General features: G+C 47.6%; 1 protein-coding gene across 1 annotated transcript in view; it reads left to right on the forward strand.

Moving 5' to 3' along the window:
• Nucleotides 1-27,128, forward strand: part of SRCAP (Snf2 related CREBBP activator protein) — a 2,075,623-nt gene that overhangs the window by 174,364 nt on the left and 1,874,131 nt on the right. Inside the window, exon 3 of the mRNA XM_069651627.1 lies at nt 7,852-8,121. Coding sequence (XP_069507728.1) covers nt 7,852-8,121 — 270 coding nt within the window. The remainder of the gene's footprint in view (nt 1-7,851; nt 8,122-27,128) is intronic.

Here is a 27,128-nt window from a genome sequence, read left to right on the forward strand (position 1 = left end):
TGCCATGCAGGCAGAGGCTGCCACGTATGTTGAAAGTGCGTCCAGCGAAGGCAACAACGCAGCCTCTTTGGTGAGGGTGACAGGGAACCTCGATGTTCCCGAGTGCCAGCCCCTGACCCTAACAGACAGACAGAGGCTGGCGGTCCTGTTACGGGGAATGAAGGGCAGATCCTCTGATCAGAAGTCCTCCGAGTGCCCCGTATGGCCGTCTCATGACGAGCCCACTAAAACAAGACGTCGGACTCACAACACCCCCGCCCGGCCTCGTGACGGCGAAAATCGCCACGCACGCCATCCCTGCAGTCGAGACTCGACCTACACCCAAGGCACCTATGATCCTATCTGTGTAGTTGAGGAAGAGCTTTTTCCCACCTCTACCCACGCCTACCCAGGGGCTATGTCCGTGGAGCCAGTCCCCAAAGCTCCCCGCTTCTTCTCGGACATGGATGAGGATGACCCTATTATGATGACGTTGGTGACTATGACGCCAGGGACGGGGGCGGGGGGGATGGATTCGATCAGGATCAAGATGTCACTGAGTCTGTAATTTTTGCAATGGACTCCTTTAACCGACTCCCCTGTGGACAACCAGCCCCTGTTCTATGATATACTCCTAAGGGCTGCAGAACCTTTCGGGATCGAAACGCAAGAGATCCAACAGGAAAAAGATTTTGCAGAAAATATCTTGGGCGACAAGAAACCTGCAGCCCATTTTTTTTCCCCCTGCTTAAGTCAGTCCAAAGAAGGATTCAGCCTTCCTTAGAAAAGCCTAATGAAAACAGGGCGATAAACCCCAGAATTGAGAAGCTCTTCCGCCCAGCGCCTTCCGACCCTTATATATAAGGGGGCAACTTCAGCCAGGCTCTTTGGTAGTCACCACTACCAGGCAGAGCAGGTACCCCCTTCGCATCCTCCGAAGCTCCTCCGGACAAGGAGTGCAAAAAACTGTATGCCATGGTTAGAAAGATGGGGTCATCAGCGGCATACAAAGTGCGGATAGCAAATAATTCCACCTTACTATCCAGCTTTGTCTCGGGTGGATAGCTCAGAGGCCACGCACTTGCCTTGGAAACAAGACGACGCAGCGTAACACAGGTTCGATCCCCGGGTCCGCGCTTAGAAACCTCTGGGCGTTATAAATAACCTATCATATCCAGCTACGACTGCACCAAATGGAATGAGGCGACGGCCCTGTCAGAGTCAGCACCAGAGCCACTTAAAAAAAATGCAAACTCTCCCTTCTTGCGGCCGAAGGCAGAGCTACAGCTGGCGTTCTTCTGAAAAACAACTTTGACGCAGCGGATAACGCTGGCTGCGTTGTCGCGAAAGCCACAATTTTAAAACGCCACTACTGGCTTAGACAGTCGGGGGTTTAAATTGGAAACTAAAGCTACCTTACTCAACATGCCTGTTGAGCAGAATGTGTTTGGTAAAGCAGTTGAGGACGCTCTAAAGTCCGCCAAGGAAGAATGAAACACTAAAAAGCCTTGGCCAACTGACAAACAAACAACCAGGCTAAAGAGGTGGCAGTTATCTTCATCCCTTTCGGGGGTCAAAATACAGAGGCACCGGATATAATCCGAGCCAAGGTTCCTCATGGAACACCAATCAAAAGGCTACCCAGGGTTACCCCAGAGGTCAGGGCAGGGCTTGCGGAAGAGGGAGAGGCTCCCCCACCAGAGGGGAGGGACACCCTCCAAGCAATGACACCCTGCTACAGGTCCCCTCCCATACCTCCCCAGTCAGGGGACGGATATCTTTTTTCACCCACGCATGGGAGGGTATAACATCAGACAAGTGGGTGCTGTTGACGGTGACAGGAGGTTACTGTATAGAACTCCAGGTAAGACCATCAAACCTCCTACCGCGCCAGAAAAAACAATCACAGGAAGAACTCGTCCTGCTGGAGGAAATCAAGGCTCTACTCCTCAAGGACGCCATCGAAGTCGTGCCGTACAACGAGGTAAACAAGGGTATTTGTTCAACGTACTTCCTTGTTCCAAAGAAAGATCTGACCATGCGCCCGGTTCTAGACCCGCGCCCTGCAAACAAGTTTATCCTGCCACAAAAATTTTGCATGACAACGCTACAAGAAGTAATCCCTCTGTTAAAACGGGTGGATTACATGGCAACATTGGACATGAAGGATGCTTACTTTCATATTTCAAGGTTCCCATCGCACAGAAGATTCTTGCGGTTCAAAGTAGCAGAACAAAACTACCAGTTCAAGGTGCTGCCCTTTGGGATAGGATGGCCTCGGCTCCAAGGGTGTTCATCAAGGTAATGGCGGTGGTGGCAGCACACCTACGCAGGGAGTCAATCCCAGTGTACCCTTACCTGGACGACTGGCTGATCACGGGAGAAACTTATCTTTGCAAGCTAAACATGCAAATAACTATAGACCTCCTCTTCCAATTGGGCTTCTCAATAAACTAGAAAGTCAAGTGCTGTACCAAACGCATCAAAACAGTTCCTAGGTGCTGTATTAGATACGAAGACAGGCTTAGCCTTCCCATCCATGGAAAGAGTACAAAACCTGCTTGGGCAAATACCCCAATATCAAGCCGGTCTCCGGATAAGCTTACGCAAAGCTATGCGTCTGCTATGTATGATGGCATTGTGCATTTACCTGGTCCCCCACGTGCGCATGCGACCAATGCACGAGTGGTTGGCGAAACAATGGTCTCAGGCAAGTGGTCAGTGGGACGATAGAGTGGTGGTTTTGCCAACACTGGTTCAGAACTTACGATGGTGGTCAACGGAGAATCTGCTCAAGGGGAAACCTTTCCACAAACCGGAAGCACAGGCGATCGTCACAAGACGCGTCACTTTCCGGGTGGGGGCCCACTACCTTCACCACACGGCCTGTGGTCACAAAAGACTGCACAGAAGCACATAAACATACGAGTTATTGGCAATCCTCAAGGCACTACAAGCCTTGGAAGAACATCTGACAAACCAATCGGTGCAAGTCCTAACAGACAGCACTACCGCTATGTTCCATGTCAACAAACAGGGAGGTACACGCTCTCCAAATCTGTCCAAGCTAGCGCAGAAAATATGGAAGTGGGACTCCGACGAGGGATGTCCCTATCCTCCCAACATGTTCCAGGGTTACTCCACACTCTAGCGACTCTCTCAGCAGAGATCCTCTGCCAAGAGAGCACGAGTGGTAACTGCACGCAGACTTAGTAGACCACATCTTCTCTCTTTGGGGCTACCCCTCTCTAGACTTGTTCGCTACAAAAGATAACAAGCAATGCCCAGCCTTCGTGTCCAGATTCCCCCTACCAGACTCCAAGGGGAACGCCCTATGAATAAATTGGTCAGGAAAGTTTGCTTACGCTAAACCCCCCCCCCCTTGACTCCATTAATTAGCAGGGTAGTGAACACAATACACAGGGAGACGGATGACACTCATCCTAGTTGATCCTATGTGGGCGAGACAACTATGGTATCCACATCTGTGCAAAATGGTGATGTGCCCACCCCATTAAACTACCGTAGCAAGTGAACCTGTTGACTCAACACGGGGGGGATCAACAATACATCACAACTTCACTCTTTGAACCTGGCAGCATGGCTCTTGAAGTCATAGAATTCGGACACCTTAATCTTCCACAACGGTGTATGGACATCCTAAAAGAAGCACTGAAGCCAAACACTAGACACTGCTATTTCCACAAGTGGCAGAGATTCGTAAGTTGGTGTCAGTATAGGCTGATAAACCCCTTAGAGTGTACTCCATCATACATTCTACTTACATGTTCCACCTGTTGGATTCAGGGTTGGTCTTTAATTCTCTTAAAGTCCACCTAGCAGCTTTATCAGCATACACCACCTCTCAAAGTAGGATTTCATGGTGGAAACTGTCAGTCATTAAGGCATTCATGGAATGATTAAAGAGACTACACCCTCCGGTCTCTAATCCCCCGCCTGGTTGGGATCTAAATGTAGTACTAGCAAAACTCAAGCTCAGCTGAGGTCCAACTCCATACACTAGATGTGAGGAGGGCGGTTCTCTACTACGTAGATGAGACCAAACCGCTAAGGAAGACTGATCAACTCTTCGTCTCCATGGCTACAGGCAGATAGGGAGAACGGGTTTCCAAAAGAGCCATCTCCAAATGGATACTCAATGTATACAATTATGCTATTCATTATCGGACAAAACACTGCCTCTTACACCAAGAGCCAACTCCACACGAGGTACCGGGGCCACTCTAGCCTTCATTGCAAATGTCCCCCTAGACGACATTTGCCAGGCAGCTTCATGGAGCTCAGTTCATACCTTCACCCAGCACTACTGCATTGACACCCATTCCAAGACAGATACACAGGTGGGACAAGCGGTTCTAAAACATCTATTTGCCGCCACTTCTTCTCCTGACCCATCACCTTCTGATAATCTAGACTCCCAATTCAGTCACGTCTCCATTGATTCCATCAAAATACCTGTTGCAGACTCAGTCAAAACTCTTGGAGTCTATCTGGATTCCAACCTATCCATGGACAGGTAAATCAATGCAATTGCCTCCTCCGCCGCATATCATGCTAATCTAATCAACACAGTTAGGCCCTTTCTCTCCAAAGAGAACTGCACAAACATAGCCAGAGCCATTACCGGCTCTAGGCTAGACTACTGCAACATACTCTTTCTAGGTACCTCCACTAAAAACCTCGAGAGGCTCCAAGTCATTCAGAATAGTGCTCTCCGTGCAGCCCAAGGCATTGCTAAGAGGGAACACATCTCTGAGGCCTGGAAACTAGCTCACTGGCTCCCTATAAATGAAAAACTCATCTTCAAAGCTCTTACACTGACCCACAAGTGAATCCATCTCACTGCTCCCGATTACCTCTCACAAAGGATCCACCCTGTCTCCTCCACAAGACCAACCAGTTCACCCTCTACCAACATGCTCTGTGTGCCCCCAGTAAAAAGAGCCAGAGTAGGCGGAGCCAGCTTCCCATATCTCGCACCCACACACTGGAATGCCCTACCTCCCACGCTCTGAGGTGAGGCCTCCCTCATCTCCTTCTGTAAAGCTATGAAAACTATTCTCTTCACATAAAGCCCCCTCTATCAGCCTTGAATACTAACCTCTGACCCATTGCATAAGCTGTACTGATGGAATTATGTACTGATTTGTATTTTTGCACTGATGTGTACTGTGCCCTACTACTGCTACCACTTCTGTAACCCTGTAACCAAGCTCTTGCAAGTAACAGCGCCTCAATGCCCCTGGGCTGTTTGCGCGCTATATAAATTAATAAATAACACTGCTCGATAATCTATGCATAGCATGTGATCTAAGCAGATTTCACAAGCATCAGAAGGAATACATTACTCACCGTAATCGTATTTCTGCTGCTTGTATCTGCTTAGATTCACATGGGCCCACTCTTCCTCCCCTGAGAGAAGGTGCATAGATGTTACATGAGCTTTTCATATATCTGCTTGGATACTCTGTGCTCGCGCTACTCCTCATGCCAGACAAAATACAATCTGAGGAACCTACACGCGTGAGGAATCATGGGTACTGGGGACGTCACAATAGGGATAGTATTACTGGCACGCCCCTTTTCGATGTCCATTTTCGAGTTTCGAGAAACCACTGTAATACTCTGCAGCTTCCATTAGATGTCGGCCTATGCATAGCATGTGAATCTAAGCAGATACAAGCACCAGAAATACGATTACGTTGAGTAATGTATTCCATACAGCCATGACATTGCCCGGGAAAGCTGCTGTCTACACGGACTAGTGATGCCTTTGTGTTTGGTCCCACCCCACAACCGTGGTGCTTGAGGGTCTGAGGGTCGGTACATGATTGAAACCCACAGTGTTCACTGATTGGACCACTGCTGGCTGTTTGAATGGTGCAGATCCTTGCCATTGTTGGGCTTGTCCTTGCTTCCAGGCAGAAACTTGGATAAGAAGAGGCCTCCTGCAGTCATTTCTTCAGATCAGCGCTGGAACCAAGTAGTCTGTGTAGAAGAGCAGCTGACTAAAGATCTGTGGACGACTCCCAAAGATGCCCAGCATGGTTGTTGGTCATTTGGTCGAATCTAAATGGTTGACAGGACAAATGGTCGACACCAAAAGGTCGACGGGTCAAATGATCTAATTTTCTTTTTGGGGGGGGGGGGGTGTCCCCCAACCCCTCCAACCCCCCCTTTTTTTTTTTTTTTGCTAAAAACCCCTTTTTTCCCTAAACGAAAACCTAAAAAATATAAATATTAAAAAAAAAATTCGATCATTTGTCCTGTCGACCAAATTGTGTCGACCATTTGACTAGACACCACCCAGCATCCCGTCCTGCATTCTGCCCGATGAAGCCCTGCTGGACGATCTGTGAAGGCCCTGAGCAGTGTTTCAACCCCTAGACTGGTAGGACCAACCAGTCCCGATGTGTTCTGTAGAATCCAACTGCCCTGAGCCTTCGAAAAGTGTTAACGGACCACCTGGTTGACTGACCAGCCTTCCAGTGGGCTACCTCTCTAGAACCTTTTCCACATTAGTCGCCTGAACTTCGGTGGTCACCAACTTGTGGTGTAATTTGTCTTCCTGCTGAATCTCAGCCTTGCAGCTGCAAATTCTGCTCTAGAAGGTGTTCTTATACCGTGGCTGGAAGGATGAGTTCTGCATTGATGCTTTCTGCATTTCTTCATTGCGAAGGGCTGCACTCTGCTCCTGGAACCAACCAGAACAATCCTTGGACCTGCAGCTCCTGGGTACCTCTAACTGGAACCAACGGATGGAAAAACGACCTCCTCTCCTCCCCACCCACCCATCTAGTCCTCTGGGAAAATCGCAGTTGGGAGGGTAAGTAAACCCATAACATTTGTCATCCTCCCCTCCCGCCTTGTTCTCCTTGGAATTCCATTCCACTGCTTTTTGATTATGGCATCTAAAACAGTGGTACTTATCTTCTCGTACATTCACCAACACAAGAACCGTACCTACTTAAACTCTCTGGGGAGAAGCATTGTGACTTTTGAGTCCAAGGCCTCACTCTTCAGAGGTATTGGACTTGTGAAGTAATGGCATATTTCTTGTGACTTGTTCCATCTTACTGCATCACTTACTTGCCTTCTTGTGTTGATTTAAGTTATTGAATTCAGCCATAAGAACCTATGGTCACAGTATATATGTTTATCTCCGTGTTGTGCAATATCATCGCCTGCTTGTTTAATGTTCTACTGTGTGTGGGCCTAGAATAAATAGATAGTATTTTTGTACTTGCCTGTCGATATTTAATTGCGTGCTTCACTGTGGACACTCTATGAACCCCTGACCCCACTCGCACTCTCCTGAAAACAGCATTAACTGCTCTCCACTGGTACCTTGATTGGGTTTTGGCAAACCTCCGAGTTCCCCCGTTCACTATAACTAGAGGGGCCTCCTAAAATCTGGCCACCAGTCCATATCCTAGAAATCCATCTTAACATGGGGGATGATGAAAATCATGGCATGAGTCCACCCTTAAGCTACAGAGCTTTGACTTCCCTGCTTTTCAAAATTGCTAGCGCACCTGCTCTGATCCATGCAATGAGATGATTTTACAGCCTTAAGATTAGGAGGGCTATAGGACCAAGTATATTTAATGCAGTGAGTGACTATTTTCAATACTGAATATAGTGTTATGAATTGATGTTGAGAGCAGGGTAAGGGGGGGGGGTGTGCACCAACCATAGCATTCTGTGGAAGGGTCGCAGCTGGACATGTAACATTTTGATTTTTTTCCAGTGAGTTTATCAGTGCACTGACTTGTATTTTAAAGAAGTAGTAAGCTTGCAACCTCAAACAGATGTGTTTGAATTTCCAACTACCCTCTTTCTGATTTACAGAGTGTGCGTTTGGAGGACAGAATGACTGGGAGCAGTCCAGTCTCCCCGTCCTCATCGGGGTCCCCTGCTTCTAGTGGGGGAATTTCCCCGCTTCACTTTGGACATTTGAATGATTCCCTAGATGGCTCCTCTCCATTTGAAAGTCCTCGCCTCCAGACAAGGGCATCAGCGGCCTCAACTTCAAGTCAATGGGATTCACAGCCTAACCAGACACCAAAAGGGCAGAAGTTGGATAAGTGCCAGTCCGAGATAGTAGAACAAGCAAAACATGTGAGTATTACATATTTTGAGTTCTCTCATCTGGTTGTATGTGGACTTAGTTGCGAAATATTTAAAAGATTCTAAATGTTTTGCAACTAAGCAATGAATTGCCTGGACAGCCCCTCTGAGGCGCTATGCTGAGGAAATTTAGTTTTGGCAATTAGTAGCACCATGACTGAAACGGACTCCTGTGTATTTTCTTGGCAATCTGGGGTTTGCACCAATAGTCAATTAGGGAGACATATTTAGTTTACTTTCTGGCCCATCATTGGCCTCATTACTGGTGTCGGGCATCAGTCAGACTGTGCGAAGAGGTTGTTGTCAACTGACTGAAAGGAAATCCACCATGTGTTTTGTTGATTTCACTGTTTTCTTCATCTTTTTGAGTGAGTTAGCCTATCCATCAGTGCAAAATGCAGTAACTTTTTATTTGTCCAACTGTATTTGATTCCTGTGGCAAATAATACTCAGGCTGATGTCCAATTGTCTTCATCTCGAGGCTGTTGTATAAGAGGGATGTTCAGTGGGTTTTACGCCAAACGAACAGTGAAAACGTTCTACATGAGAAACTTTGGAGAATCCCTGACTTATTCACCCCACAGATACAACTGAACATCGCCCTGAAGGCATGGCTTACTGTTGGAAACATTGACTTTTGGAAGGTGGATGAAAAATGCATGACGTTTTACACAGAAACAGGCTCTCTTTAAAGGTGACTGTTTAAATAGTGATATATACACGTGTTTAACGGCTAACTACATGTCACATAGTGCAGTGTGGATGATTGTAAAGCAAGGTTGTAGGTCCTGAGATGCCATAACCCAACGTGCTTCCCTCTAAGCAAGTCACTCTGCACCACTATTCAAATGAGGGTGATTTTCTTTACGCAGTGTTTTCTTGGGCTTGGTTTCTAAATGCCTTGGCACACCATGCCACTGTGGAAGGCTCAGAAGTCTGACCACGGCTATGCCATTGACAGGCTTGCTGTCGTTAAGCACTCTGGCCACAAGCCTAGGATTTTGGTGACCTAAATAAATGAGGAAACCAAAATATGGGAGTGTTCTGTTTTCGCCTCTCACTATCGAGCAACTAATGGCGACGCTCGATGGATGGCTCAGTTTACCGGCATCGAAGTGGAATCCTTGATTTCAACGAAGATTATCTGCAGTGTACACAGGCCTTCGGCCCATCAGTCGGGCGTGTGGAGGAGGACATCTACTGTCTTTTAGATAATGCCCATTTCCCTCAAACCTCTTCCTGTTATTTATTGTGCTGCCATTACATTTAGATATGGAAAACTCCCTTTTGTCTCTCTTGCAGTCGCAAGCACCCCTGGAAGGACACCCACCCAAGATGAAAAGCATTGCAAGTCTTGCAAACTTTTGAAGCCCAAAACTTTAAAGGATTGCTGCGCAAAACAATGGGCCGGCCATGGCATGCAGGCTGAGGTGTCCATCGACGTAGCTGGTGCAGAAGAATCCGATGAAGGCAGCTACGACGCACAGTGACGTCAAGGACGATCGGGGTTCTGCGAATCCCCATGTGCTGGCCCCAACTCCTGTAAGCAGGCCTGTGGCCCTGTAATTGAGACAACCGGCTGCAAAAGCACACATCCATAAACGCACTAACGGCACAACCCTGAGCCGAACGCCGACCACGGCTTTCGGAAAAACGCGGCCATGCTGTGTTGTGGGAGAAAGGAAAAATCAAAACGGCCACTGTCCTCTGGGTCCCCGCGAAGACTGAACTCCCAAACAGTTGCCGAGTAGGCCTGCTTCCGACCAAAAAGGCCCTTTTTGCATACGCTGAATAACATACGTCGAAAGAGAATTTTTTGCACACTTTAGGCACTTTAAAAATGCAACAGTTGATACAAAAACACGTCCCCAAGACACTGTTTAAGGGTAAAACGTCAATCTACAAATAATTTGACACCCAAATAAGAAAAATCTCAAGATGAACACTACACACCTTTCAGGACACTTTGACAGAGGATTTACACCTCAGGAAACGGGCTACTCTCCCGGAACCCTTTTCCAAGATCCACTGAAGAATTTGAGAAAGTAATGAATGATTTCTTGCTTTGTTGATTTTATGTAGAGTTCAGGCACCCTCAAACTACTGTTACACCACAGGGTTGTGTGGAGGCACGTGTGGAACCACCTTCAAAGGGAGAGAGACAACGGCGCACAACCTAGCACTTCCATACACCGCCCTTTGTTAGTCACAGCCAGGACACATTGGATGACCTGTACATTATTGACCCTTCCCATCAAAGTGATCAAATCTGATACGCAGGAGACACTTCAAGATACAGACTTTGTGGATGACACTTTAGAGGACAGTCTGTACAGAGACTAATTCAGCCATCTCTGGTTACTTCCCAAACAAGCAGTTCATCCTTGCATAGAACAGATTTTCAAGCCTGCTCCTTTATATCGAGGGCCAGCTAAAACCAGATTCCTTAGTAGTAACGAACACAAGGAAAAGAGCGGGCACCTCGCTAGCTTGTGCAGATGTATCCCCAGACAAGGTGAGCAAGAAGATATATACATTCGGTATGAAGGTGTCATCTACTGCGGCATACCAAACCCCTTTTGCCAATACCACCCTACTTGTCAGTTATAACTGCCATGTCTGGGATACAGTACAGTAGAATATTGACCCAGTTCCTGAGCCCTTACAATCACAGCGCTTAAAGACCATCTCGGATGGTAAAAAAATTGCCAGTGCACGGATGGCTGCGACAGTCCGGTTTCAAATTAGAAAACCAGGCCACCCTTTTAAATATGCTAATAGAACTGAATGTGCTATTTGGCGAGGCAGCAGATGATGCACTAAAGAGTGCAAAAGAGGAGCATGAAACATTAAAATCATTGGGCAAATTGCTAACAAACTTAATTCAATTGTGGGGTGTTCAATAAACGCTCCTTTCACTGGCAAGGTTACCCACGATCTATGGGACATAGTCGAGGACAATCCTTTCCTTGGGGCAATGCACAGGGTCAGTCAACCAGTTACCAACACCCTTTTCAAATAGGGTATAACAGACCAAGAAGTAGATGTAGAGCCTCTGTTAACAGAGGCTCCTCTGCCTCTAAACGATGATGCCCTGATACAAGTTCACTTGCCTATGTATGGCGCACTTCGACTTAATTGATGTCTCCCCCAAAAAGGGGTTTCAATAGATGTACTGATTGCGGTTTCAAGATGTTGATACCAGATCTGCATTGACTATGTTTTTGGTGCTTGGGAACGGGTCGCAAAGTCGATGACTGTGGCTCCTGTCAGTCAATGACAGTGAAGGCCTTAAGAGAGGAAGGGGAAACTCGTCCTGGGCAGGCCTTCCCCCAAATCCGCTTTGACCACTCTGTCTAAGTTAGAAGGTAAAGTCTTCTGAGGACAAGAGTTTGAGACGCGTGTCTTCTCAACGGGCCAAGAAATGCAGCAAGCATACGAAGCATTCCAGGTCGAGGTCTCACAATTCTTTGTCCTCCTCGAGGAAATTCAAAAAGACGCCATCAATCCCGATCGACGACTTCGGATTTCTCACCAGAGCGAAAACAGGTAAGCTTCTGTGAAAAGTCTGCTTCTAAAGCAGAGCTGGAAAAGTTCCAGCTGAAAATGTTGGAGTTATTTGTGAAGGTGGCAGCAGCAGGCCCTTTGGTGCAAGTAAAAAAGGCTTGGGCTCCATCGCGCCCCGTCAGATCAACAGGGAGTCGAAAAAAACATCAGGTTGTGCGCCCAAGGGCCCAGACAGAAATGTATCGAAGGTCCCTTGCGCACCACCTTCGGACTCTACACCTCGAATGGAGAACATTTCCACTCCTTCAAACACACCATCTGTGCCATCGAAGGTGTCAACGTTGTCGAAGCTGTCGACCTCTTCATTGAGCCACAGACAAACGAAATACGTTCAATCTGAGCTCGGTTTATGAAGAGGAGGCAAGCATTGTATTTGGTTTTGGGCTGGATTATGGCAAACCTGGTGTCCCAGAAGAGCTCATCTCAGAGGAATCTAGGATGAGGGACCTTATGGACACACTTAAAGATGCTAGTGGGCTGGACACTTCTCCAGAGGTGGCGTTTGGTACACCGGAGCGATCTGGGCATGCAGTGGAATTTGAACAGGATGATTTAACTCACATCCTGGATAAAGGGTCCTGCAAAGAATCAGATTTCATTCTGCAGCCAGAAATAGAGTCCCGAAAAATTAGAAAAAAAAATCACTTTATCTCTGCAGTGAATAAAGACTTCACTAAGAAAAACAGGCCGCCTTCTATTGATCCTGAATATCTCTCCAACCATCCGACCCCAGTGAGCTTAGTATCACAAGAAGCCACATCTACCTCTAAAGGTGCAGCGTACCCTACGATCCCACCAGACGGGGACAACAAGAGTGGATACCCCGGGGGAAGAGCTATTTCTCGGCCGGAAGCATGGCTCTAAAGGCTGTGAATACTAATTGTGCTTCGGCCAAATTCAATCATACCCTGTGGGAGGTGTCTGCGATGGCAGCTCAACATATCCCTGATTGGGAGGAGAGAGAGGGCTTCCTGAATATCCTACAGGGTGGAAAGGATGCCATATGCCACTCACTTCAATCTGCAGTAGGCACAGCTGACTGTTAACCGGTCCATGGCTGCCAGAACCATACTAAGGAGATTTTCTTTGCTGAGAAAGTCGGATTTTGCAACTGGTCTGCAATCTAGACTTTTAGATATGCCTTCGAGGGTTCACAACTCTTTGGCTCCAGGGTGGATGACAGTTCAGAGAAACTGCAATCTTCTAAAGCTACTGCTAATTCTGAGTGCTGCAATTCAGCAGCCACAACAGCGCCGATCATCTTCTCCATGCTGGGGGGGGGGATGGCCGTTTAGTTTCTACTCCTGTGCAAAGGTTGAGAGGCCAGTTCTCTCAGAGGACAAAGAAGACAGCCTTGTGGATCACGAGGGTGTGGAGGCAGAGTTGCTGCTAAACCCTCTACCTCTGTGCCACCCACAGCCGCTGCAACTCCAAAACCGCTTTGAGGCTTTAAACCACAGGACTGTGGTAGGAGGCAGGTTATCTCAACATATGGAAGAGTGGCGAAGTATTACTTGTGAGGCTTGGGCTCTGCAAACTGTTGCCCATGGATACTGCCTTCCTCCCTCCACCCCCCAAAGAGGCCAGTCCTTGAACCAGACCTGCTCCTTTTACAGGAGTTACTAACCCTGCTGGAGGAAGGTGCAGTCGAATTGGTAGTTGCAGCGGAAAGGAATCCAGGCTGGTACTCGCTGTACTTTCTGATCCCAAAAAAGGAAGGAAGATTGCGCCCATCTTGGACTTGAAATGCTTGAACAAGCGCCTCAGGAAGGACACGTTCAAGATGCTGGCTCTTTTGCAGATCCTCAGATCTCCAGCTCAAGGATTAGTTGGTTTCATTGATGTTAGGTATGTTTTTCTAAATCCAGCTGGTGTTAGACTTCATTAGAACTATCGCTAGGTATTAGGGACCCAACTCTTAATATAGATAGGCCAGTAAATTGGTAGAGTGGGGTCCCTAATACCAAGAGATGTCTTATGAAGTCTTAACACTATTTGGACTTAAAACGTACTGAACACTGGTGGCATCACCCGTGGGATATGTGTGGTCTGGATTACATTGACTCCTGAGATACTGCGAGTTCAAAGAAACCATCCAAAAGGTTTGGTTTAACCAAGGGAGTGTTCTTAGACTAAACACAAAACCATCACTATGGACTGCTTTAGGCCTGAGGACTTCCCTTGCATCATTGCAAGAATTGATTGTATTGTTTAAGTGTTAGGCAAGATTATGTAGTAACCCTGTGGGAGACTACACCAGTCTTGTCCTCTTGGCAATAGGTAACCAAACCTTTGGTATAGGCCTGTACTACGCAAATTGGTGGAGTGACTGAGCAGCCAGGCTTCTCTCAAGAGGGGTCAATGTGAGCTCTAGGGTTGTAACATAGAGATTCACAGTGACAGGTATTCAAATAATAAGGTTTCTTGTTTAATCAAGAAAAAAGGTTTCTTGATTAAAATAATGTATTAATTTAACAGTTTTAAAATGAGCCTTCTTTAGACGGGAGCAATATGCAGTACTTAAATACACTTCAAAAATACACTCCTGCAGTTAAGTAAGTAGATACCCTTTTGGGATGCCACACACATGTACTACACCCTGAGGTGACTTCAATAGGTAGGACACTGTGGACATTGATATATCACTTTTAACACTTAAAATGCAATACTGAATTTATGGCAAAAAAGGAAAAGCTTAGGGAAGGAAACAAATGTTAACAAGTTTCCCCAAAAAAGGTAAGCACTTTAGAATCCCCCAATGAAATATAGGTTAACCCTTTCCCAGCTATACAAGTATGTATGACTTTTTGGAGAGACAGATCAACACAAAGTCAGAGAGTAAGAAGAGTCTGCAGGGAGCCAGGACAGCCACTGTCAATTGAGCAAAGTCTACGGGTGCCTGGGCACTTCTTGAAGATAGCACAAAAGTATTGCACAATGTTAACGTTTTGTTGTAAAAAGAATCACTGTTGGGCCACAAACTGGGAGGATTTTGAAGGGCAAACTGCAAGCAACTCTGCAAAGGGCAGCCAATGCAAGTTGCCAGTGAGAGCAAGCAAGCTAGACACAAGAGGTAAGTACCCCTAGTTACACAGTACTTTGAGTCTGAATAAAAGGGTCCAGCTGGCTTCTGTTCCTGTTGTAGTCCTGCATAACCTGTTCCTGGGCTTCAGTCGTGGGGACAAGAGGGAGGATGTCTGGGGACTCCTGCACTATGGTTTGAAGGTCACGGGCAGCAATGGGCATACTTCAGATCAGCAGCACTTGGTGGTTTCAGTTACTCACAAATGGCACCACCTCTGTTCTTGGATGCTTTGTGGACTCTCCTTGCTTCTGGGGTCCAGGACTCTGTTGAGGTGGATCAGACTTGGTTGGTCCTGCTCCGAGGGAGTCCGTAGGATCTTCCTAGAGCTCGGCTCCGGCTTAAAGGCGATGCACCCGTCCTGGTGTTTCTGTCCCCTGGCACTTTGTTCCTGCCGCAGCAAAGAAGTACAGCCAGCAGAGTGAGGGGTTCTAGGCAAGTTCATTTTGGGGCTGATTGGTCCCACCAACCCAAGGGGCGAAGTCAGCCTTTCCGGGCTTCCCTCGTCGATTAGGGCAAACTAACGGTCCAGGAGGGTGCAGCAAGCTTCTCTTCCAGTTTCTTCTTCATTTCCTTCATCCAGTGGTCGACTCTGCTTTCCTTGCAAAAGACCTTGCCTTTTATGCAAGTCTCTCCCATTTGCAGCCTAACTGTCACTCACAGGGTGGCTGTACTCCAAGGACAGCCAGCTGGCCAATCACCTTTGGGTGCATTCCTGTAACCAAGGAGACTAAGCACAGGGAGTTTCGGGAACCTCCCTTTCTTCCTGCCCTACCAGACACGCTGGAGCCAGAGGTGGGCTTCACGAGTGACAAACGAGCAAAGGAGCCAAACCTGGTTTGGCGCGCAGAGTAAATCTCAAGAAGGACCTTTCCAACAAGAAATGGCGAAAATACACCGGGCCATTTTGACAAAATGGGCACCCATGGGTGCAATACTGCAGCTGCGAACGCAGCCTGCGGTAAAAACGCATAATGGTAGGAAAAAGTAAGCACTGCCAGCAGCCATTAATTGTGGAAAGGGTAACATGAAAATGTTAAATGAGAAGGTATACAAAGGGGATACTAAGTAACCCCTCCAGCACTCTAAGTAAAATGATGTGTGCTGGGTCTACAAAGAGAAAAAGGTAAGTAAAGTCAATTTCAAACTATTTTTGGAAACAGTAGTTTATCCAACTAATGTATCTAAACCATAAGAGAAATCCAAAGAACTTCTCTGTGACACTGCACTGAGGGTGCTGTGTTTCAGAATACAAAAAGATGATACCTATGGAGTTTGTCAGACTCCAAAACCAAAAGAGAAACTGGGTTCAAATCGAAGAAAAATACATGAGAGAGTGGGGAGAAAGGTCTCACTCTCCAGGATGAAAATGAAGTCCAGCAGAATAGCTGGGTGTCTCTAAGGTAGAAGGAGAATTAATACAGAATTGAGAATTCTCCCTAACAGTAAGATATGTGGCCTCAATGATGAAGGAAGTAAACTGGACTTGCTACAAAGGTTGTGGGACAATAAGATGTTATGCCCCTCACCTATGGCCACTCCTGACAATACTGATGAGAGAGGGAGAGAGAGAGAGGATGAGGGTTTAGACAGCTGTTCAAACTCCTCTGAGCATGAGTATGAAGGATCCGATGAGGATGTTCGCTCACCAGTGCCCCCCCCCCACCCCCTCCTGCCTTTACCTTACCTTCAACCATAACTAGTGATGTCTTTATGGAGCTTAACCAAAGGAGAATTCTGATGGATATTAACTTTAAAATCAGAAACCTAGAAAGAGAATGCAATATCTCTTTGGAGGAGGATTTTGTGGACTGTTCTTATCTTTCAGGATCTGATGAGTCTGAAGCTTCCAGGATCCCAGAGTTGATGAGTCTGTATGACCGGAAGAATGACATTGTTGTATGGCTAAAAAATGTTTGACCTTACTTGTAAAAGGTTTGGTTTATGTTGGAGCGATCAGATACCCTGGGTTCCGTTTAGGCTTCCCAAGAGTGACTATCATGTGATCTTGGATTTGAATGAGGCTGAAAGAGTTACTATAGTAAGGTGAGCCACTCTCATAACTTGATATGAATAAAGCTTCTCCATATCTAAACTCCTTTAGGGAACATGAGAATAAAGATTGGTCTGAAGCTCCCATCTCTGTTCTGCCAGGCCTGTTGTCAGGCAGGGTAGCAGAAAAGCTGTTGTCTTAGACACAGCTGAGTCACCTTGTAAAAAGGTTGAGGCTCTTAAACCTGAAGCCAGAGAGTTTACCTTGGGAGACAAGACATTAACTGCCGTGCGTGTAGAACCCATAACTTCAAATGAAACAAAATAATTTTGTAATAAACAGAATAGGCTAACACCAAGAAGCTCTTTGAGATTATTAAATCTCTAGAGAAACCTAGCACTCGCTCCATTTCCATTGTCCCCACAGATCAAGACTGCCTTGAAATACAGAATGCCTTTAAAGCAAAGGTGGATAAAGCACGCTTCAGAATTGAACCTTCAAATGACCTGCTCACTCCTCCTTGAAACTTCTATTTACAAAGGAAACTGTAAATTCAGTTTCAGACCTGTTACTATTTTGGACATGATGAATATTCTGTCCTCTTTGCCCCTCCCAGTGTCCGCAAAACATAATTCTGCCTAACATAATTTTGGATCATAAAGAAATGTTTGCACCCTTCCTTGTCAGACTGGTTAATTCTTCATTTGCCAACAACCAGTGACCTGATTCCCTTAATAGGGCGACTATCACTCCACTAATCAAGAAACCTGGCCTCGATCCGAAAAACCATAACAATTTACGACCCATCACTAATTGTCATTTATTATTGAAAATACTGGACAAATGTGCTACTGCTCAACTTCAATCTTTAGTTGAAAAATACAATATTCTACACCCTAGACAGTTTGGCTTTCGGCCACATTATGGCACCGAGACAGCACTTCTGGATCTTTAGTCTCGCATGTTGAGAATCTCTGATCTAGGTCAAGCTGTCATGCTGGTCCTGTTGGACCTGTCTGCCCCGTTTGACCTCCTAGACCACGACAGACTACTGCTCGTTCTAGGAAATACTGGTCATTGTAGCCCAGACCCTATCCAATGGGTACAGTCCCTCCTCTCACATCACTCATCGGGGCAATGCTACTTCACCCGCAGGCCCCATCTCCTGTGGTGTACCTCAGGGGCGTGCATGTCCCCTCTCCTCTTTAACCTGTATATCCAACCCTTCTGTTACCTCCTAGAGGAGCTAGGGTGCTTTTTTTTTTAAACTTATGCCGATGACACCCAGCTGGTTATCGAGCCATCAGGAGACCACCATCACTATGCGGCCTCTCTCCAATCCATCTGTGACCACATCGAAGCCTGGGTGAACACCAACTGAATGTGCCTTAAAGGCGACAAAACTGAGCTATTGATATTTGGCACCACATATTCCAGATACAAGCTTGACCCTAAATACCAGTACTTTCATATCCATGGCTGTCCCATCCAAGTCTCAGAGTGTTAAGACCCTAGGCTTTTATTTGGACTCCCTGCTTAGTGCGGATGCACACGTAAACCGAACCGCAAAAAACTGATCTTACTACCATAGGCTTCTGAGCAACCTTTGCCCGTTCTTGTCTGAATAAAACTGCTCATCTGTGGCTCGAGCAATTATTTTATCCAGCCATGACTATGGAAACGCTTTGCTGGTCGGGGCCGATAAGAAAAATATGTGGCTCTACAAGTGGTCCAGAATAAAGGTGTCTGCCTTATAAAGGGGAACCCCATGAGAGACCACATTTCCGACAGCCGCAGACATCTCCACTGGCTTCCTGTTCTAGTTAATTTGGAATTCAAAGCAGCCTCACTTGTTCATAAATCACTACATGGTACGCTTCAACCCTAAATTAACATTTAAGACCTTGTCTCACCGTATGAGCAAGAACGGAAACTTTGCTAGTCTAGCCTAGCGCTGGTCCAAAATCAAAAATTCAATCTTGTTAAGAGAGGGTAGATCCTTCCCTGTCATGGTGGCTAAGATCTGGAACTCCCTTCCTTTTATATCTGACTTTTGAAGGAATCCAATACATTCCTCCGGAAACTGAAAACACTGCACTTTAACTAAAGCCCCTGCTGCTGCGCCTCTCCTGTCTGTTGCATTAGTTGTCTGTTTTTTTTTTGTTCTGGCTCCCTGATACCTGCAGGCTTCTGCACCTTACAAATAAAAAAAATATCGACCCAGCCCCTAGGCCCACAAAGCTAGAGGTCACTCCTGTGACCCCACCTTTAGCTGCTGCTAGGGTGATTGAGCCTCTTGAAAAACCACATACAGTGGAAGTGTTTCAACTAGTTGCCAGAAACATCAGTGCTTCTTTCTTACTACTGACTTGGTGTAACACCATGGTTAAGGTCACTGAGGTGACACCACCTTTAGTTAGCACAAAGGTGATTGAACCCTCTGAAAACCCACATACTGTGGAGATAGTTTATAATCTTGATAAAAACCTAAGTGGTGATATCAAACCAGTAAAATGGTGTAATTCCACTGTTTAAATCTCTGGTGTAACAGTACCTTCAGCTGAGGCTAAGGTAGAAAGTCCCTCTGAAATCGCAGAGACAGTGGAGGTAGTCATTGAATCTCAAAACCTAGACTCTCGACCACGTGCTGTGGAGACAATTCCTAGGGCTGACAAGAACCTTGGTGTTCCTCTCACACACCCTGTGTGGTGTTTGTCCTTTAGAATAAAAACACCTTCAGTTAAGTCTGAAGTGGCTGTACCTCCTGAAAATCCACATGCAGTTAATGTCGTTCACGAAGTCCAAAATCTGGTTTCTCCTGAAAACATACATCCAGAGGAGGTGATCCAGATGTATGTCCATTAGTAGGTGTTTTTAACAAACCTAGGAGGGCACAGAGTATTCTTGACCCCAAAGGAATTTCGTTTTCTCCTTTAGTTAAGATTTCCCAGACGGAAACCTCAAGGCCTGAAACTGAAAACCAAAAAGTTATTAAACGTGGCTTTCTGACTAGGCCTTGTAATACAAATCCTGCGATTACAACTACTCCTACAGGAGAGACGGATAGGTGTTCTGAAATGGCTTTTACTCTTTTTATGGGTGACCTTTTTATGTCTCTCAATTGTGTATGGTTGGAGTTGGCTTCCTATAACTTTTGGGCTTAGACTGGGCTGCTCCTTTGGGCTCCTCTGTTAATTTCTTTCATGTACTTGGGTGAACTACTGTTATGAAGTAGTAAAAATGGATTTTCATACCCTTTACATTTTGTATGTGACCCAGCACCCACCCACCTTATGTGGAGTGCAAGGTGGAAAACAATGTATCCCCTTTCTTACATGGCAACATTTTGTTACAATTGCAAGTTTACGTGAATGGCTGGTGGCAGTGGTTTTACCTTTATGACTTAGTCTTTCTCCAGCATTGGATCTTTCATGGATTCACATGCTTAGAATATTCCCCGTCGTCAGGCTGGGAATCCCTGGTACATTATATAGACCTTTCCCCGTAGGAAAACTTTTTCAACGCTTATGCGTCCTATCCACCTCGTTTTGTATCATGCGTGCCCGCGCCGTCAGGACGCCATGATATAAATACAGGACCCGCCCCCGCGCTCCCTCAGATTTCAACCGTCTTTCAAAGTAGTGGGATCCTCGTGGTTACTACTAGTAGAAATTAGGTTGTTTTTTCTTTCGCTTCGGCGACGTTATATTCTGGAGAATTATGTCAGGAAAAGCGTTATTTCGCCCTTGTGCGACATGTGGACTCAAAAAAGTCTATGAAGGTGATGCCCACATGGATTGTATCTACTGTCTCCACCCGCACCACACGGCGGATACATGTGAGATATGCCAGGGTTTCTCCCAAAAAACCCTTAAAGACAGAAAAAGGAGATTGGTCGACTGGCTTAACGATGGAACGGGAGCCAAACAACGGCCTCCAGGAGCAAGTCGGAACCTCCCTCGAAGAAGGTACGGCCGGTCGACAACCTCCCTGATGACAAGCATACGGGGAAGCATGCTGGGTCTTCCTCATCACACAAAAAGTCCTCCTCCTCCTCCTCATTATCTAAGACGGTGAGGCAAGCGACGTCAAAATCCTCCTCAGGGGACCGTCAAAGGTCTTCCATGAGTCGGGATTCTTCAGCCGGGAAATCGGCATCGAAATCGGCTTCCAAGTCTAAAGTCTCGGCGCTGGCTACTTGCTCGTCGACACCGGTGTCGTTGACGATGCCTATTCCTGTTCAGGCTGCAGCGGTGGGGATTCCTTCGTCGACGGCGACTCAAGTCTATGGCTTGGCAACCAGAGGTCTACGACCCGGTCCCCCCTGAAGTCTTACTGCAGCCGGACACGGCCTTGTCGGCGCTGTCGGCGGAAGGGGAATATGGCATGGTTTTACAGCCGTCGGATTTGGGCTTACGGCCTTCCACTTCGACGACGACGACGGCGAGTGGGGGTATGGTCCCTCTATCCTCGACGTTGCTAACCCCCCAGACGGTCTTGTCTCTGGATGTACTGAATACGCTGCAGAAGCTCCTACAGCGTCTGGATACACAGATCCCTCAACCTGGGACCTCATCGTCGCTATTTCCTGTACCTTCCGTCGACGAACAAGCTCAAACAGCCCGCTCGACGACCAGAAGACCATCGACCTCCCAGGTGGTGAAGGATCGTCCTCGAGCGCAGGAGGAGGGTGAGCTATCGGAGTCTGATTCTATCCAGGGTGACTCAGGGTCAGACATTTCCCTGTCCCCGTCGAGAGACCCAACATGGAACTCTGATGTGGAGGTAGAGTCTACGAGAAGCCAGGCACAACCGTCTCCTCCGGATGATGTGGGAGCCTTCCACGCCATGATGGGAAAGGCGTGTTCCGAGTTCAGCTTGATTCCTGAGGAACAAAAGAAAGACTGTTTTCTCTTTGATCATATGGGTCAAAGGAGAAAATCGGTTTTTGCCATCCCAATTCTGGACCACGTGTGGCAAGAAGGCCTCAAGACGATGCGCCATCCGTTTTCGGAGCCGGCTATCAAGGGGCGTATTGAGAAAAAGTTTAAAGCTCCGGAGTCCACTCCAAAATGTCTAACATCACAACCTCTGTCTGGCTCGGTGGTGTCGGCGGCAGCGGCTAGGAAGGCCAGAGTACAGCAAAAATGTTCCACCCCACCAGAAAGCGAGGCCAGGAGGCAGGACGCCTTTGGAAAAAAGGTGCTCTCAGTCGGCGCGACGACGGTAAGGGCAGCCAATTCTTTAGCTATCGTATCACGATACGATAGAGAAATGTGGCACAAACTAGCCCATATCCTAGAACATCTGCCAGAAGAACACCGAAAAGCAGCCATGTTACTTGTACGAGATGGCGAAGAGGCGTCGAACCACACAATTAATATTGCAGTTGACCTAGCAGAGTCTGGTTTCAAACAGATCAATCATGGCGTAGTACTTCGTCGACAAGCGTGGCTCAGATGTACTACTTTCCGTCCCGAAGTCCAATACAAAGTCCTTGACATGCCATGTGACGGAGAACATCTGTTCGGTGAAAAGGTAGATGATGCCTTGAAGGGGATGAAGGAAGACACGGATACTGCTAGGTCTCTGGGAGCCCTCCAGACAGGTAGAAATTTTCGCTCCTTTCGACCATTCAGGGGTGCTTCTGGAAACTCCCGCTTTGGAGCCTCTAGGGACCGTGGATTTAACAGGTCCTCGTACTCTTCACAAGGTTTCAGACGTGCATCCCAGTCGGCACGTAGAGGCAGAGATTATCAAGCCTCCAGAAGACGTGGCTCGGGTTCCTCTTCGACGAAGGGCAAGCAAACCGGCAACCAATGACGGCCTTCGGAACGTCCTGGGGGGCCGAGTCTCTCATCATATCGACCAATGGAAATGCATCACCACAGATCGATGGGTTCTGGACACGATTCGCATGGGTCATGCGCTACAATTCAAAGACAAGCCTCCACGTCTTCCGCCGGTGTTTTCGGCCCAGCCCCACCTTCGAGTCCTACGACAAGAGGTGGAGCTTATGCTAAAAAAAGGAGCGGTGGAAAAGGTTCCTGTGGCACAGGAAGGAAATGGAGTTTATTCCCGGTTCTTCGTGATCAAGAAGCCAAATGGAAAATGGAGGCCCATTCTCGACCTGAGGGTACTCAACAAATGGCTAAAGAGCTTAAAATTCAAAATGCTAAAGCTCCAGGAGGTTATCGGGTCGGTGCAACCCAAGGATTATCTGTCGTCGCTGGACCTTCAAGACGCCTATTTTCACATCCCAATACGTCCACGACACAGGAGATATTTAAGGTTCGTCGTCGGACGAAAGCATTTCCAGTTCAAGGTCCTCCCGTTCGGTCTCAAGTCCTCCCCCAGGACGTTCACCAAGTGTCTGGCCCCTATAGCGGCCCATTTAAGAAAGGAAGGTCACCACGTCTATCCCTATCTAGACGACTGGCTGGTCAGAGGCTCGTCCATGGAACAAACACGAAACAGTCTGGGGGCCACGTTGTCCCTCTTACAGAAACTGGGCTTCTCGATAAACTTCAGCAAATCCTCCTTAGAGCCTTCGAGGACTTTGGTTTTTCTAGGAGCGGAGTTTCATACGCAAACAAACCTTGTAAGACCATCCAGCGAGAAAGTACAGAAATTACAAAGCAAGGCGTCGGAATGGCAATGCGGTACCAGGGTATCGGTGCGCAATTACATGTCCCTGCTAGGGACTATGTCATCCTGCATTCCGTTGATAAACAACTGCCGTCTGTTTATGAGGCCTTGCCAGGAATTTCTAGCGGACCGTTGGGCGCAAAGTCAAGGTCGCTGGTCCGACAGACTGGTCGTCGACGAGCAACTAGTACAAGCACTCTGCTGGTGGAAAGCTTCTTCTCATCTAACGAAAGGAATGCCTCTGGTGGAACCGGAGTTCCAGAAGACGGTGGTGACGGATGCATCGTTGAGCGGATGGGGAGCTCATCTGGATACGTTGCAGGTACAAGGCCGGTGGTCGTTACAAGAGTCCTCCCTGCATATCAACCTGCTGGAACTGAGAGCAGTGCGATGGGCTCTAAAATCATTCCTTCCTCAGTTGAGGAACTCGGTGGTGCGTGTCATGACGGACAACACAACTACAATGTTTTACTTGAGGAAGCAAGGAGGGACACGGTCCAGGTCCCTGTCGACGGAGGCACAAAAAATCTGGCATTGGGCACTGCAACACAACATGCAAATCTTGGCGTTCCACCTGGCAGGCGTGAGAAATGTGGAGGCCGATGCCCTCAGCAGAGAACTGAACGATGTTCACGAATGGGTGCTGAACGACCAGCAACTACAACACGTATTCAAGAAGTGGGGACATCCCTCCATCGATCTGTTCGCGACGAGGGACAACAGGAAATGCCTGCAGTATGCAAGCAGATGGCCTCAGCAGGGCTCTCTGGGGGATGCGTTCTCCTTTCCATGGACGAACAAATTCCTGTACGCATTCCCTCCATTTCCCCTTATCCGGAGGACGTTGCAATGGATCCTCAAGTACCCATGTCGGGTGATTCTGGGGGCCCCGTACTGGGCCAGACAGGTGTGGTTTTCAGACCTACTGCACCTAGCGGCGGCGGAACCGATGAGGTTCCAGAGGACCCCCAACCTTCTGTCTCGACAGGAGGGTGTTATTTGGCATCACGACCCGGACAGCCTCAAATTGACGGCATGGCTCCTGACTTCGCTGAATTTGGTCAACTAACGATTCCGGAGGATTGTCGGCGTATTCTGCAAGCGGCAAGAGCACCTTCCACAAACACCTCATACTCGTACAAATGGAGGAGGTTCTGTCAGTGGTGCTCGGATCAACCAGGTTTGGTTCCGCAGTCGATCAAGCCGGAACAGCTCCTTCCATACTTGCTGTTCTTAGCTCAAAAGGGCCTATCGGTATCGTCGATAAAAGTACACCTGGCCGCCATTTCCAGGTTTACACGTCAACGACATTCCACACCATTATTCAGCGACCGCCTGATTAAGCACTTCCTTAAGGGCCTATTTCGGAGTTTTCCTCCAGAGAAGAAATTTCCTCCGGCGTGGAGCCTCAATCTGGTGCTAGCGTCTCTTATGAAACCTCCCTTTGAACCAATGTCATCATCATCTCTAAAGTTTTTGTCGTGGAAGTTGGCCTTTCTGGTCGCCATCACTTCAGCCCGACGTATTTCAGAAATCCAAGCTCTAATGGTAGACCCACCGTACTTAGGTTTTTTCAAGAACAAGGTGGTCCTAGCCACTAACCCACAGTTCATACCGAGAGCTCCGTCAGTGTTCCATAAACACTCCTCTATTGTCTTACCTACGTTTTTTCCAGAACCATGCTCGGGAGCGGAGCGTACGTTACACACACTGGACGTAAAAAGGGCTCTCAAGTTCTATCTTAATCGCACTCAACCTTTCAAAGAAACAAGGCAGTTGTTCGTGGCCTATGGGTTGGGTGATAAAGGCAAAGCCATTTCAAAGCAAGGACTGTCAAGATGAGTGTCATCTACCATTTCGTACTGCCATTCCAAGGCAGGGAAGCCTCTTCTACCTACGACGGCCAAGAGCTCATTCAACTAGAGCGGCGGCATCGTCGACGGCGCTGTGGTCTGGAGTCCCGCTGGGGGACATCTGCATGGCGGCTACCTGGGCGGCTACACACACCTTTACCCGCCATTACTGCCTGTCGCAACAACATGCCGAAGATACCCGGATGGGACAGGCGGTGCTTCGACACCTATTCCAATAAGGTAAGCCCCGGCTGAGGGGTTATATCCTGTTGCAATTGTGTTTCAATATTGTCTGTTTTTCTATGCTAATGATTAATGATGTGTACACGACCATAGGGAACGGTCATTGTGAGAAGTATACGGGTTTGCATGCACGCCTCCTCTTCTAGGGATGGTACTGCTATGTAATCTATTCTAAGCATGTGAATCCATGAAAGAGCCAATGCTGGAGAAGGGAATAGTTTCTTACCTGTAACTCCATTTCTCCAGCATTGGTATCTTTCATGGATTCACATGCGCCCTCCTGCCTCCCCTGGACATGCAAACCGGTTCCCCCACTACTTTGGGGGCCGAAATCTGAGGGAGCGCGGGGGCGGGTCCTGTATTTATATCATGGCGTCCTGACGGCGCGGGCACGCATGATACAAAACGAGGTGGATAGGACGCATAAGGATTCCCAGCCTGACGGGGAATATTCTAAGCATGTGAATCCATGAAAGATACCAATGCTGGAGAAATGGAGTTACAGGTAAGAAACTATTCCCTTATTACTCGCAGGCTTTTAATTCAGCCTCGTTAATGCACAGAGGGGCCACCATTTTGCTAAAATGGTGGGCTCCTTTTTTTGACATTTCTTGTGTGCTTGCTGTTTCTGAGGTCTTCCCCTGCCACCAAGGTAGTTCCTGCCTAGAATGGAAGTTTTGTGTTTGGTGGGAATCCTTTCCATTCCCTGCCTAGGCTCCAATGTGTCTGAGCAGGAAGGAAGCGAGGGAGGAGTCCAAAACTCTGCAGCCCTTGTCTTTCACCTTGCCTGAGAAGGAACCACCTCCCAATGAGGGGATTGGCTGGCCCGATTGGACAGCCAGATCACCCCTTGCTGTAAAAAAATGCAGGAAGAGTATGCAGAAGTTGTGCTGTAGTTCCTGATTAAAAACACCAAACCCGAAAAGCTGCTGACAATTTGACCACTGGAGCTGAAACTGAAGAGGAAGATTAAGAAAAGACTGCTCTATCGGTTTCCAGCGACTGGTGAACCTGCTGTGTAACCAGAGCCTGTTACCCTTCCTTGCAGGCGACCTGGGGATCACCGAAAAGACAACCCCCAACTCAGAGCCTGGAGAGACGGACTAGACTCAGGAAGACCTGCATTTTGAGCCTTCCCTTGGCCTGCTGCAACCTTGCTGGGCTGCAATACCCTGGGACCTCTAGCCATTACACAGTGCACAGTCTTATGAATTCTGAATCGCGTTGAAACTTTGGTGGCATCCTTCTGGACCTCCAGAGACTGGATTTAAATACTTGAAGACCCCTCACCAGAGTGCTGGACCACATTAGCAATGGAAATCCGATTAGCGATATTCAGTCTTCTGCTGGCTGCTGGAAAGTGCGCCAAAATCACAGAACCAAATCCAGCCATGAAGGAACTCTCGTCTTCCCTGTTCCCTGCTGCAAATTCCCTTCCAGGGTCCTGTATTGAGTCTGTACGACAAGGAATTCATGAACTGGGGTTTTAGGCTGCAGATCCTAACTACGTCAAGCTGTAAACTCTTCTATGCTGAGGCACTGTGTTGGCTGAGGTATTACTTACCTTAAGCCTTGTGTGATTCCTGTGAAGCTTTGAGAGTGATTCATGTGA

The sequence above is a fragment of the Ambystoma mexicanum genome, chromosome 3p, assembly GCF_040938575.1.
Source record: "Ambystoma mexicanum isolate Mex_15411 chromosome 3p, UKY_AmexF1_1, whole genome shotgun sequence".
In the NCBI taxonomy this organism is placed as follows: Eukaryota; Metazoa; Chordata; class Amphibia; order Caudata; family Ambystomatidae; genus Ambystoma; species Ambystoma mexicanum.